At 42.1% G+C, this 15,158-nt stretch overlaps 1 protein-coding gene across 14 annotated transcripts in view; it reads left to right on the top strand.

The window, feature by feature from the left end:
• Window positions 1–15,158, top strand: part of FHIT (fragile histidine triad diadenosine triphosphatase) — a 1,490,046-nt gene that overhangs the window by 1,311,608 nt on the left and 163,280 nt on the right. For all 14 annotated transcript variants that reach the window (XM_060109929.1, XM_060109922.1, XM_060109919.1 and 11 more), the window contains one exon: window positions 1,696–1,764. In XM_060109929.1, the coding sequence (XP_059965912.1) occupies window positions 1,696–1,764 (69 nt within the window). The remainder of the gene's footprint in view (window positions 1–1,695; window positions 1,765–15,158) is intronic.

Genomic DNA, 15,158 nt, shown 5'->3' with positions numbered 1-15,158 from the left:
AGGTCCAAGGGAGATGGTGGGTGGGTGGGTGGGTGGGTGGATGGATGGATGGATGGATGGATGGATAGATACAAGGAAGAAAGGAAGGAAAGGAGGGAGGGAGGAAGGGAAGAAAGAAGGAGGAAAGGAGGAAAAGAGGGAAGAAGGGGGAAAGGGTAGCTGTAGGTTTGGGAAGTAAAGATTGAGTACGCCTTCTTTTAAGGGTGGGCTATTTCCATGTGCTGTGGCAGTTTTGCCATCTTGCTATTAAGTCAACTAGCCCACGTGCATCAATCACTTTCAGCCTGGGCTTATCCCGCACTGCTTCCTTCTAAGAATTTGTTTCCATGGGTAGTTTGTGATGTATTTTTCCCTGTTTGTTTTTTTTCCCTGTCTCCTGCTGCTCACATAGTCTTTGTGACTTAGGCATGCACTTGTCCCAGTTGCTGAGGAATCCATGACTGGCTTCATCATTAACTGGAGAATATTCTGGGAAAAACATGTGGCTCTGGGGACCATGTGCTCAGGGGCTGATGTGAAGCTCCTCTCTGCTTTATTCACCTTGGACTGCCTTGTTCCCTGCCTCTGCTTTAATAGCATATCATTTTCCCCTCCTCATGCAGCAAAGCCACAGGGACACTTAATCTCACATTCTCCGGAGGCCCTTTGGAGGCTTGGAGCCTGATCACTGTAATCAAGAAGGGGGTGGGTGTGGTCAGAGACTAGGTTTGATTCTTTGTCTGCCTGTCCACATTTAGGCTTTTCCTTTTCACATTCCTCCCCCTGGTTTGTGAACATGGCACAAGGGCAGAAGTGAGGTTTAACTTCGGCTGAGGTACAATAGAGGCTCTTTGGAAATAAAACTTCTAAATGGCAGTTTAGCCTTGAAGGATATTGAATTAGATATGCTGTGTGCCTTGACTCATGATCTCTGCATAATAGCATTGCTGTGTATATTACCTGGGCACTTTAGTAGACTAGAGAAATGGACTGTTTAAAAGATTGACTTCACAGAATCAGTGTTATGTGCTGACAAAGAACGTGGTGGTAAGAGCCAGATGGGCTGGCTTCCTGTGCTGACTCTGCCACTTCCTCTGGGGCTTTGACCTCTCTGAGCGTAGATTTCCTCATCCTTAAAATGGAGATCATAGTAGAACTTGCCTCAGGGGATTATTCAGATCATTAAATGAGATAAAAGCTTTCTTATCAGAGTAACTCAACACTTAATAGGTGAGGACTGTTGACGTTACTATTATACGGTGATTATTTGAAGCCCCTGCTCTGTAACTTGCTCCATATGCTCCTTTCTGCTCTCGCTGCTCTGCTTCTGTACTTATGCAGTTCTCTGTTAGCCAATCCTTATTTCTTGTCAGTTTCAGAGTCCCTATGGTCACCTTTTAAGACACGCTGTCATTTCAAAGCACTGGCCAAATACAACCAAGACTGACAACTATGAATAATTCCACGGAGCCCCTAAAACACTAGCATTTCACTCACACTCTCATGTATGCCACCACATTGTCCTCTCTTGTTTTGAGCCTCTATTCTCTGCAGATTTCACATATAGTCACTGAGGGTGATCATCATCTTCCTCTGAAAAATAATCCAGCAGGAGCCAATGTGGAGTCATTGGACTTCATGGGAGCATCACTCTCAAGTCTAGAAATTTATGGGGAGATACTCACATTTTATTCTTTCTTCCTTGTACTTTTTCAGCATGTTCACATCCACGTTCTCCCAAGGAAGGCTGGAGACTTCCGCAGGAATGACAGCATCTATGATGAGGTAGGTCTGCTCTCTCTGATCTTATTGTTTGATCATCGGGGCTGGAAATGTGATGAAATCAACCTAATGAACCAGGAACCCTGGATATATGGTCTTAAATGGGATTCTACCCAATCAGACTTGGGAAGTGGCAGTAGAGGCCAAGGAGCCAAGAACGGCCATTGCAGAACCTGAAGACAAGTGAATTATAATGGTTTTCTTTTTCAAATGTAATCTGGCAGAAACCAGGTGTCTTTGTGATTTCTGTCCTGTCATTTACCAAGGCACTAAACATTTTCATGGAGATACAGCCCAGAGGTTCCGTAGGAGATAATCTAGAGTGCCACCAATGGAAATCAAGCAGGTTGATATATGATTTTTTCTTTTTTAGCTGAATACTACATTTAATTTTTTTACAACTTTATTGGAGTATAATTGCTTCACAATGGTGTATTAGTTTCTGCTTTATAACAAAGTGAATCAGTTATATATATACATCTGTTCCCATATCCCTTCCCTCTTGCGTCGCCCTCCCTCCCACCCACATTTAATTTTAAAACCACTTTGGAACTCAGCTTGTCTCTCCTAACAGCATTTATTCAGAGTGGAACTTTGAGTTATGGTCAGCGGAAACTAGGTTGGTTGGAATGATGAGTGTAACCCCTGTGTCATAAGCATTTAGCAGTTAACTTATTACTTCCATTCAAAGATATAAGTGTGAAACCACTATAAAGATGAGCAGGAAGAGCCAGGTGATCTGATCCTAGGACCTCATCCACATGAGAACCTCCAGATGTCTGTCTGTGCTATGCGGACCGTAGACCGTGTAATGGATATGCTGGTGTAAAATACCAGAAGATCATTTCAGTTTAAATATTTCTTTCAGCAAGGAGAGGGCACCTATGTTCCCCACGCGTAAGAGCTGATCTGATGGCAGTGAGGCTCTGGAGTGCTTGGTTGGAAAGGTGAAAACACTGTTTTCTTAGGCTGAACTGTCCCCTTGAAGTCTTGTTTGTATTCCAAAGGTGCTTGTGACAGAAGCTGCAGGGCTACATTTCAGCCCAGTTTGAGACATGATGTCCGAGGCTGAGGTTGGTGTGTGGCCTTTCTCTCCTCCACACTCTTTTGCTCTCTCGTGTACACTCTCCCAGTGTCTCCAGCCTCACAGGTGAAGCAACACATGTCCCTGTCTCCTACCCATTAGGAGAAGCTTCTCAGGAGAAGTAATTGCTAAAAGAGTTTTCTTTTTCCCCATTAATTGCTAAGTCGTAAGTACCCACTAAGGGAGATTGTGGTTCGAGACTTGAAGATGTTGAACTTCGGAGACAGGCAGAATTAGGTTCAAATCCCAGTGCCACCTACTGGGATTGTGTGATGTTGGACAAGTCACTTAAACCCTGTGTTTTAATCCCCTTTTCTTTAAAATGTAGATAATATATAATACATACACTTCCAAAGGTGGTTGCATGTAATATATGACATACTGTACATGAAAAGCTTATTACAGGGATTGGTACATGCTGGTAAAGTATGTACCAGCATTTATTAATAATTAACTGTTTCTGTTCTTATTACCATTATTAGTTTTGTTTTTAAAAAACCAGCAACGGTGAGTAAATGGAAAACCTGGATTTGAAGCCAGGTCATTGGATACCCCCTTCCAGTGCTCTTTTCAAGGGTCAGATTTCCAATTTTCCCTCTGTCTTAAACTGCTCACTCTGAGATTCATCTTACTCTTTGTGCAAAAATACGTCTCCAGTTGGAGCGCATAATAAGATAATGCCTAGAAAGCAGCACGAGAAACATGAGGCATTGCACAGGCGTTACTGGTACAAGATGTAATGGACATTAGACTGAGTGACCTTAATCAGAAATGATGGAGTGATGAGGGGCGGCATTCTTTTTTTTTTTTTTTTTGCTGTACGCGGGCCTCTCACTGCTGTGGCCCCTCCCGCCGCGGAGCACAGGCTCCGGACACACAGGCCCCGCGGCCATGGCTCGCGGGCCCAGCCGCTCCGCGGCATGTGGGATCTTCCGGGATCGGGGCACGAACCCGTGTCCCCTGCATCGGCAGGCGGACTCGCAACCACTGCGCCACCAGGGAGGCCCAGGGGCGGCATTCTTTATACTGATGGGAGTACTCACCCCAGATTATGCATCTCTCCATGAAATACGACAAACACACTGCCTGGGAGGGACAGCAGGAGACTGAGCTCCGTAAAATGGAATTGTATTCCTACTGCTGCAGAAATAGAAAATGATGTCTGGAGAAGCTCTAGATTATAAATTGGCTAGGAATGCTGTATGCTCCCTGGGCACTGTTTTAAGGGGGATGGTAACAAATCGGAAAAGGTTCACAGAAAGGTGATTAGGATGACAGAACCTGGAAACAGTTACCTTGGGGAGTCATTGAAGGTGAGGATGTGTTGTCTGAAGAAGGGAAGGCTTGTAGAGGGAAGGCTGTGACAGGGTCACTCTTTCTAAGTATCTGTAGGGCTGGCAGGTAGAAAAGATATTAAAGCTGTTCTATGTGGCTCCAGAGAGCAGATCTGGAACTGTTAGGCATCAAGGAGTCAGGTATCAGTTCCACATAACAACAGGTCAAATTGATGGAAACTTCTGAATACTTAGAGTGCCTTGTGACGGAGGGGGCTTCCCATCCCTGGACCCATGCAAGCACAGAATGAATGACCGTGATGCTTCAAGAGGACTTCTCCATCCAGTTCTTGGATGGGCCACATGGCTCTGTGATTCCTGTCTTTACATATCTGACCATTTGATGGTTACCTCCATTTTTAGGTTACAAAAGTTCTGTAACAAATAGTGTAGGGTTTTTGTTGTTGTTGTTGTTAGTGTTACAGCATTCGGGTTACTGCCTCATCAAATATATTCTTTCCTGTTCAGTTCATGGAAATATAACTCTTCCTTGACTTATCTGAGATCACTCTAATGAGTTTTCTCATTCCCAGCCTCCTTCCTGCCTTTCCCCCAGCTCGGCGTTGCCTATTGATGTTCCGTGGGCTTTGTTTGCCTCCTCGTATGTGTTTTATTTTGCTTGTGAAGAATTTTTTAATGGCATGCTTTATTTTGCCTGCAACATATTTTTTTAATGAGTCTGGATGCTATTAGGCATGTCATTCATTCTCGAGGTCACTACCACTCCCTGTCTCTTACCTGGCTTGGCTCACTTGTTTATGATACCAGCCTGGCCTTTGAAGGCATTTGAGTTTGAGATCCTTGCCTGTTTCATGGGTTACTCCTCTTCTCTCTACCACTCACATATTACTAGTCCCCAGTATCCTCCGTCCAGTCTGTATGCCACTCACCTGTAACATCCATCTCACCTCCTTGCTTCCTCATTTACAATGCTGTGGTCCTGGGTGAGTTCTTTGACCTCAGTAGTGGGTCTGCCCACCTCCCCAGCTCCTCTCAGCCTCATTCTTTTGCACCACTTGCTTTTGTCAAATTCTTGTTCCCACCTCAGGAACTTTGCACATGTTGTTTTCTTTGACTGTAACTTCTTCCATCTTCTCTTCCCCTTCATGTGGCTTCATATCTTCTTCCAAATCTCAGTCCAAATATTACCTCCTCAAAGAGTCCTTTTTACTGATCCCCCCCACCTCATCTAAGACAGCTAATCCCCTATCCCCTCCAGGGTAAGGCTATCGTATTTCCATGTGCATTTCCTTCATAACATTTACCACACTTGAAATAACTTCTTAGTGTATTATTCAGTGCCTGCATCCCCAACTACACTGTAAAGCCATGAGAACAGGGACCTAATCTGGTATAGAACAGGTAAATAAATAGTTGTTAAGTGATTGAATACCTGAAAGAACAGGGTGTTGAAATAGAGGAACTTGAAATTCCCTACTAGTCCTTACATAATTTAAAAGGAGAGAACATCTTGCTTTTCAGAAGGTCAATTTCTTAACTCATAGCTACACTGGGTGAGATTCTGACATGGTGATGTCAGCCATCTGAGGTTAATTTAATGGAGCATTGATGGAATAAAGTCTGTTGGTCAGAAATCAGTGTACAGATGGCTGCAAATTGTGGCACATCAGAAGGGCTTGGTGAAGTAATTATAAACATTGTCTGACTTCTGAGGAAGTCTGGTAGGCATATGTCAAAGCTGATAAGAAAATTGCCTCCCCTGAAACCCAGACTTGCATGTCTGTAACAAATACAGATGTGGGATTGGCTGAAAACAGGCACAAAAGTCTCCCTTCCTTTCTTTCCAACTTTGATTATCACTTCTGAGTTCATCTTCATCTGCTCTTCCTCCAGCTCTCTGTCCTGAATGTGTCTTTATGCATTCTGTTGGATAATTTATCTTCCTCATTTCAGAGGATTAGTCTCTCTTCTCTCCCTCAAAACCGAGTTCAAACTCCATCCTTTCCAAGGCAGAAGCTCTTGTAAAGCCCTTTCTTTATGGTTCTCCATGCAGAACTTATTTATATGGTGCTCCTAAACCCTTTCTATATCTATGTTATTTAAATTGCCATGAATTACATGAGGCCTTGTCTGAACTCAGTGGACCCTTCATTATCTCGACAAGTTGATGAAGATTATGAGAATAACAGAAATGTGTCCTTAGATAAGAGAGCATGTACAGCTAATGTGGGGGATGGAAACACCCCTTGCCTAATGTCGTGGTATATCATCTCATTAATGCTGTAAGGCTTACCCTAGCTGTGTCCCAAGTAAGCAACTCTCATAACTGTATTGGACAATTCATTAAATGTTTATGGGTGACATTGAATGGTGGTGACTGTGCACTATATATAAAACCCATTATGGACGAAGGAAGTGACTATTATTAAGGCCAGTGGGACTAGCAATCAGCAATTGGAAAAACTCAACCATGAATTTCATAGACAGAGCAACTGTGGGTTCAAGCATATCATGGGAAACAATTGCTTGGCTAAATACAATGCATGAACAAAATCAGTTCGCTAAAATGCAGGTCATTTGGCCCTGAGGGCTGGAGAAAACGATTATATTGCTGATAATATTTATGGTTGAACTTGGATCTCTTTCACACACCATTTGACAATGGGCTCAAAGTCCATGGGTCCCCAGTTGACTCTCCAAAAGGGAAGGAATGTTTCACTGAGACAGTCAATTAGCTTTTTTTCCTCTGGGTTCAATGATGTCCTCATACTGAAGGATGAGTTTTACAGTGTTTGAGAATTTCGGATTGTAAACTTTGTTACCTCTTGTTAAGAATAAAGTTAAAGATGCCTTTGGTTCTTCTTCAACTCGTGAGAACTTTTAACTCAAAGAAGCTGGACGTGATATAACCAACAAATAAATATATAGTGTGATAATTTAAGGATCTGTGACCTCAAATTCTCTCTGAGTGGATCCCTGAGTGCTCTTTTGATACCTATTTTAATGATAAAGGAACTTGGTAGACATCTGATTTACCCTTACTTAACGTCAGATTATTACTCAGTTAAATATCTATGTCCTTTGGAAAAGGGAAACATAAAATTAGCAGAGTAGCATTTATCTGGTTAAAAGATATTCCCACCCATTTTTCCTAGTAGAGATAAGAATTCAGGGATGATGTAATTCATATTAGTCATATTTGATGGCATCTACACATGTGGAATGTTGAGGAGCATGGAAAGCTATTATGGTGGTGATGGTGGGCTGGGGGCCTCCAGAGAATATCATGAAGTCAGTGGACACTTAAGAGGAAATAAAGAATAAAAGAAGAGTAGCTGATGATGAGAGGACAGGTATCTACAGAATAGGCCTCAAGGCAAAGGATGCCACCTCTATGGTTTTTCCTGGAGTCAGCTTCCAGAGAACTGACACCCTGGGTGAAGTCATTATAAACATTGTCTGACTCCTGGGTGTTTTCCCACAGCTGCTCTTCTCTCTCATCTGAATATGCTTGACTACATATTCGTGGGAAATAAGCAAGAACAAATGAACTACATATCAGTCTATCCATGGTACCAAGTAAAACCACTCCATCAAACTGTTCTATGTGGTCCTCCCTCATTATTTTCTAAATAAGGCATTGTTGTGTGCCCTCATCAGTGAATTGTCTCACCAAACAGACATATTCCAGCAGAAATCTATAAGATGCTTGCTAGTTAAGGTGGATAATACCTGCTCCAAGAAATCCTTGTTGCTGGGGTATCTTTCTGTCTTTCTGCCTGTTTCTCACAATTCTGTTCTCAGACACTATTAATTGTGTCAAACCTCAGTTAATATCCAGACTTGAAGACGGTGCCATTTGTGCATTTTTTAAAGTCTTGGTTAGGTTTATAATCACGGTTCTTGGCATAGCTATCAATGGAGAGTCACTTAAGAAGAGTGTCCAAATGTTTTGATAACCGTTTAGCCTATGACCCACTAAAGCAAACTATCAAGATTTTGTATAACAAATGTTTCCAAATCAATTTTACTTAGAGAATTGAGAGTATGGGGAATAGGGATAGAAAAAAAAGTTACAGGAGGAATATGTTATGAGCAGAAATGGATAAATACAGCAAGAATAAAAAAGATATGGATTAAACATTGACACATTTATATCAATAAATTACAATAGCCTCAAAGAGAAAAGCCCCCAAACATTTGACTTGATCTCTCTCTTAAAGAAGAAAAGCAAAATACGCAAGAATTAGGGGGGAAGTGAAGATAAAAATTAATACAATTTTAAAGCCCCAAAGCATTTGAAAATGCTTTTGCTTTTCAATTATCATCTGTCATTCATTAGACAAAGAAAGATAAACTTATTTCAAATAACCTTTATAAATAAATCCTGTTACCCCTTAGCTTGGAGCAGGGCTCATTCTTTGAAACTATCATGTGTCGTATTCCAGCAGAGATGAACAATAGGCCTCTGAGTTGCCTGCTTCAGAGAATGTACATAAAGCCCTGGAAACAGAGCCTGGCGTTTGGAGTCCCAGCTTGGGTGCCCACAATGTGGGTGTTCTTTTGTCACCATCAGGTTACATCTATCTATGATCAATGTCCCCAGTCCGTACTTTGCACGTTGTGTTCTAAAGCAGCACTGCCCAATAGAAATAGAATATGAGTTACACACGTAATTAAAAATGTTTTAGTAGCCACGTTAAAACGAGTGAAAAGAAATAGGTGAAATTAACTTTAATGATATAATTTTTAACCTAGTATAACCCAAATATTATCATTTCAACACATAACTAATATAAGCCATTATTAGTGAGATATTTATGTCCTCTTTTTGTATAAGTTCTTGAAGTCCAATGTGTATTTTACTTTTCCAGCAAATCTCAACTCAGACTAGCTACATGTGGTTAGTGTCTACCAAATTGGGTGGTGCGGTTCCAGAATTTATTCAATCCAATTAGCTTCATTAGTTTTCATAAAGTGTAATTTGATGTAAAACCTCTCAATTTTTTTACCCTGGCCCTCCAAATCCAAAGGACAATAATTTATTTTTCCTGGTCCTGAAAATCATAGCATAGGAATTACGTCATTAAACAATTACGTCAGGTTTCATCATCCCTGATCAAGACTTTGTTGAAGTTTTAAAGATGAAATGACCTCAAAGATGACCAGATAGATCCCTCTACACAGAGTTTACCTTTTTATTTTTTTAATCTTTTTGCTACTAATTTCACCAGGGATGCTCCTAAAATAATCCATGAATTTTGGAGGACAGATAAGCAACCATGTTAAATGTTTCTGAAGATTATAACTTTTCTGTGGGTGGCCCAATCACGCCTTGCTCAGGTGGCTGAACTTTCTTGTTCCACTTTTGAAAAGAAACACATTAAATGTCCTTTTGACTCAGTATCGTCTAAGGGTTGAGTTTGGGGCTCTGACTCCAGACTTGGTGTTCGTTCTCAGCTCCGTGTTTTTGTACAAGTTGCCGAACTTTTTCTGTATCTCAATTCCCTGATCTGTAAGATGGGGATTGTGATGGGACTGCTGTGATAATTAAGTGTTATTACATGTAAAGCCCTAAAACAATTCCTGGTGGACAGTTCATGCTCAGTAAATACTAGCTCTTATCATTTGTGTAATTATTACCGTTATCATCATCATCATCATCCTGAGGGTGTGTCAGAAGCATTCTAAGGAGTTGGTGGGAGTGGGTGAGTCTGACTGGCCAGAGACCCCCTTCTCTGGAGACTCAGGAGATTTTCCAACTCCAAAGAACACATTAAGGGGAGATCATACGGGTTCAGTGTCATCGCTTGTGACTGTTATCATGCATGCCTGTGAGTGAGAAGCCTTCACAGACATAGCAGCTCAATAATTTGTGAGCACATTAAACTTTTAAGCTGCCCCAAGTATGCAACCCACACTATCCAGACATTCAAACACAATGAGGAAATCTCTTCCAGGAAGAAGAAATTCTGACTTAGGATCTTATTCTAAGTCTTTCAAATTGCTTTAGCTTCATGGCAAGCAGTTCTTTTTAGAGATTTTTATGACCTCCTGATTTAGAGGAGCAAGTTGAGAGATGCCTGATTTTCTTTCTAATAAAAAAGAAATCTAGAAAAGGCTCCTATACCTGTATAGCTCTAAATTCTATGCATTGGGTCAATACAGTAATTTATTACAAGTTCTTTTTTTTTTTTTTTTTTTTTTTGCGGTATGTGGGCCTCTCACTGTTGTGGCCTCTCCCGTTGCGGAGCACAGGCTCCAGACGCGCAGGCTCAGCTGCCATGCCTCACGGGCCTAGCTGCTCCGCGGCACGCGGGATCTTCCCGGACCGGGGCATGAACCCGTGTCCCCTGCATCGGCAGGTGGACTCTCAATCACTGCGCCACCAGGGAAGCCCCTATTACAAGTTTTTTAATGTTGAATTTGCTATTGAAATCTCAACGTCTTTCATGTTTTCCATATTTAAATGGGGAGAAAAGCTAATAGCATTAGGCTAACAGTAACAGACAACAGATTAACAATAATAAACAATTCTAGTTCTTAATCTTTGTTCCTAGGGAGAGGACTAATGAAAAATAGAATAAACTCATTACTGTTATTTAATGAGAGTCCACAATGGGCTGGACTCTGTGCTGGGTGCTATGCATACATTACTTTATTCTTCATAAATCTTACTGGATAAGTATCATTAAGACCATTATCTTGAAGCTAAACCTCACAGAGGGTAAGTGTTTGCCTAACCTTTTAAGCAGCTTGTGGCAAAGCTTGTTTATACTAAAGTCCGTTTGACTACAAAGTCTTTGGTCTGAGGAAAATATTATCTTCCCTTTTATGGAAAACTCAAGGATAATGAGATAAGTGATTTTCTTAGAGACTCTGCCTTCCAGTGCTAAATTTTGACAGTTTCCAGAGCTCTGTTCAACCTTAGAGACATTTACACACACACACACACACGCACACACACACACCCCTCACATCCTAGATTTCCACTAACCCTGGACACACTACTGCTAATCAAGTATGTAAGACTTAAAATGTAGGAAATTGGCATCTTCCAGAGTTAGATGTTTTCTCTGCTTTTAGGATCTAACCCCTCAGCCCCCAGGTGGGTACTTTATTATAACTCCTTTTTATAGTTTTGTGGGTTTTTTGTTTTGTTTTGTCTTTTAAATACAAGGAAGTCATCAACACACTCTAGCCAAGCTTCTACAACTCCCAAGGTCATTCTTTCTGAGCTGGTTTTGTGCTCTGGAACCGTTTAAATACTTTTGCATGCCTTGTAGTGTATTCATGTCATGATAGCACACTGAAATATTTAAAAGGAAATTGCTGCCTTTTTTTTCCCCCCTCAAAAAGAAACAGTCCTTGCTTACAACTCTCAGTGGACCATAAATATCTTCTCGGCCAGCTGCACCAGTACCTGTTGGAAATCCTTCTTACATTAGCAGTAACTAAGGAACTCATAGACTATTCCCTTTGCACTGCAGTGAAGCCTTGTTCCAGCATCTTCTTTTTCCTTTGAAAGAATTTTGGTTCTTAGAAAACTCTTCAGTTATTGAAGAGGAATTTGCACATTTGGGTCAAATCCATGTATGACCTTCCAGCTGGCTTCTCCAATAATCTTGGCCATGTCAGTTTGTTGCAGGAAGGGGGACCCCTTCTAGGGCCTGAGAGTGGGCTCTTCTCTAACATTCGGAAATGAATTGTCTGAGGAGACACGTGTGCTGACAAAGCAAGGGACTTTATTGGTAAGGGGCGCCCGGATGGAGAACAGCAGGGTAAGGGAACCCAGGATAACTGTTCTGCTACATGGCTCACAGTCTCAGGTTTTATGGTAATGGGGTTAGTTTCCAGGTGTGTCTGGCCAGTCATCTTGCTTGGACCATAGTCTGACTCAGGGTCCTTCTTGGTGGTGCGCGCCTCTCAGCCAAGAGGGATTCCAATGCGAAAGACTCTGGGAGATTGGTCATCTCCTCCCTCTTTCGGCCCCTCCCGCATTCTCCTTTTCAGAGGCAGCACCATGTTCCTTATTGGGACCTCGTGTTTTGAGACAACTGAGGAAAGCGGGCATGGCCAACGTGGGTGGTTTTGGTCCACAGTTCCCTAACAAGTTGATGTGAAAACTAACGGAGGCTGAATATTTTTTAGCAACCTGAAATGACGTGAAATAAGCAATCTGACTTGTCTTAAACCATTTTCCATCCACATGGTGTGTCTGCCACTTACCTTCCTTCCTTGAGGCACTAGAACAGTTTCTTCTTTCAGAACTCATCTCAAAATCAAGAGCATGGGGGCTTCCCTAGTGGCGCAGTGGTTGAGAGTCCGCCTGCCGACGCAGGGGACACGGCTTCGTGCCCCGGTCCGGGAAGATCCCACATGCCGCGGAGCGGCTGGGCCCGTGAGCCGTGGCCATTGAGCCTGCGCGTCCGGAGCCTGTGCTCCGCAACGGGAGAGACCACAGCAGTGAGAGGCCCACGTACCGCGCGCAAAAAAAAAAAAAAAAAAAAAAATCAAGAGCATGGGGAGCTTGAAAGGGTTTCATCTATTGGTACTTTTTAAAAGAGGTTAGATGTCATCAGTTGGTTATACCATCCAGTGGAGAGGAAGACTGTGGTGTGGTTATGACATTACATGCTGGTGAACTAATGCATCCAGTGAAATACAAGAGGGAGCAGGGAGTTATGTTTACCTCCAACAGATAATAAGAAAACTGAGGCGCATGAAGACCTAGTAACTTTTCTGAGGTTGTGGAAAGAGTAAGAAACAGCCCTGGGATTCATATCCAGGCTTTCTGTTCCCAGAGTCCGAGTTCTCTTTCACTTTGCTGCCTCTGTGAACTCCCAGAGGTGTTCACCTTTGTCCTTCCTACCTCCTCACACCCAGTAAATCCCACTGTCTAATGGAATAGGTTCTCAAGAGATACTCGTTCTGCTGAAGCCCCAGCCCTCTGAATTCAGAGCCCTGCTTTCCCATTCTTCAGCTCCATGGCTTTCCTTTATCAGTTGCACACCCCCTCCTTTTTTTGGGTCCTACCTTCCTTCCTTCCTGTCTAAACCTCCTCTCTACAATGATATATGTCAATCATTGCTCCCTAGAACTGAGGCAAAACAAAGCACAAGAAGAGCCTGTACCTTCATTCTAAGAACAGTAGTTCACATTGTTTACATTTCCTGAGATGCCAAAGTATTTTTCAAACTAGCAAAACCTGATGGGAAAAGAGTGGGATTTTAAAGCTGAAGTATCAGGCCTTAGTCTAGAGGTATAGTGAGACTTTGCTGGTAACTCTAGAATCAAATCACAAAGGCTGGCTCTAGACCTTGTACCCGTCTCTGGAGTCTACTTGAAATTAGTTTTCTAAATGGCCCGTGAGGGCCCCATGAGCTCTCTAAGATAGGCCAATCCAAGATGGAACAGTACACATACACCTTCATATTTTGGAAATGTGTCAACACCCTACCAAGAAACTGATAGCTATTTCCATTTTCTCCCCTTCTGGGCTCAAAATGTTGTTGTCTGTATCATAGTCGTTGTCTGTATTATCTTAGAGCATGGGCCTATAAAACTTGAATAACTTATCTATTTAATTTGAAAAGTCTTTATCTGGGAAATAATTTATATGCCAAATAATAGAAGAGTATTTTTAATGGTATATATGCATATATATGAATGAGTGTTTTTAAATACTTCTAATGACATAAAAGATTGGAATATAATATTGAGGAAAAGAGTGGCATATAAACCAAGAACAGGATGGAAGCATATGTACCTAGTAATTAAGAGGGATTGTGGCTGGATAATGGAATCATAGATCACTCATGTTTCTGTGTTCATACTCTTTGGCATTTCCCAAACTTTATATAATGAATGGACAATAATTCTGTAATGTAAAGAAAACATGGAGTCATTTTTTTAAAAGCAGATGTTCTATGTTCCCCTTTACTCATTGGCAGAGACCAGTGGTGAACAGAAAGACATTGACTTTAGTTTTGGAAAGGACCTCGTGGGAGATAGTCATGTTTGACCTACCAGTTAATTTGAAATACCCAGAGAAATGGCCTTTTGGGGGCTTCCACTCTCTGACTTCTTAGGAAAAAATATTCTTCAGGATAACATTTTCCCTGACTTCCTGCTCTGAGAGGCAGGGGAAAGGATACCTTAAAAATAGGCCCTCATCAGCTGACTTGAAGATAGGAAGATTTCCCAGATTATCCGGTGGGCCTAGTATAATCACAGGGTGCTTCAATGTGGAAGAGGGAAGGAAAAAAGTTGGTATCAAGAGTGATACAGCATTAGAAAGAATCTACTGGTTATTGTTGGCCTTGAAGATAGAAGTGGGCCATGAACTAAGGAATGCAGGCAGCCTCTAGAAGCTGAAAAAGGCAAGAAAACAGATTTTCCCCTGGAGTCTTCAGAAAGGAACACAGACCTGCTGACACCTCAATTTTAGCTGGTTAAGACTTCTGGCCTCCAGAATTATTTGATAATAAATTTGTGTTGTTTTAAGCCACCAAGTTTGTGGAAATTTGTTACAGCAGCAAATATAAACCTAACATATCAGCAAACCTCAGGATTCAGCCTGGGCTTTGGGGGAAGAAAGGGGGTTGGATTGCATTGCCCTGGTGTGCTCGCTCTCTGTCTTTCTGGATTTCTCTCTCTTAACTCTGTTCCTTCTCCAGTCTGAAACTCTTTTTTTCAAGTCTGGGGACGGGCAGGTAGAGCTATTCTGCCTCCTTATTCCTGCCTGAATTATTTCTCTCTCACACTGGGGCAGTGCCTTTAGCACTTAGAAGCCAAGTTGGTGAGGGCAGGAGACTCCTGCTACCCAGTAGAGACACTTCCACTCAGCCAGGAGATGGTCAAGAGGGAAAAGACACATCAGTGATCACTTTGAAATATGAACTTGCCTCATATGGATAAGAAATGAGCAACAGTAACTATGGAGAGTGTAGGAACCCCTAAGTACCCTGGGCAGTGTGCTGTGATAGAGAGCCAGCCAAGTTCAGGGAGGGAAATGA

This window comes from Mesoplodon densirostris, chromosome 10 (genome assembly GCF_025265405.1).
Source record: "Mesoplodon densirostris isolate mMesDen1 chromosome 10, mMesDen1 primary haplotype, whole genome shotgun sequence".
NCBI classification, from domain to species: Eukaryota; Metazoa; Chordata; class Mammalia; order Artiodactyla; family Ziphiidae; genus Mesoplodon; species Mesoplodon densirostris.
The sequence above is the reverse complement of the archived record's forward strand: the minus strand, read 5'-3'. Positions and strand labels throughout refer to the sequence as shown.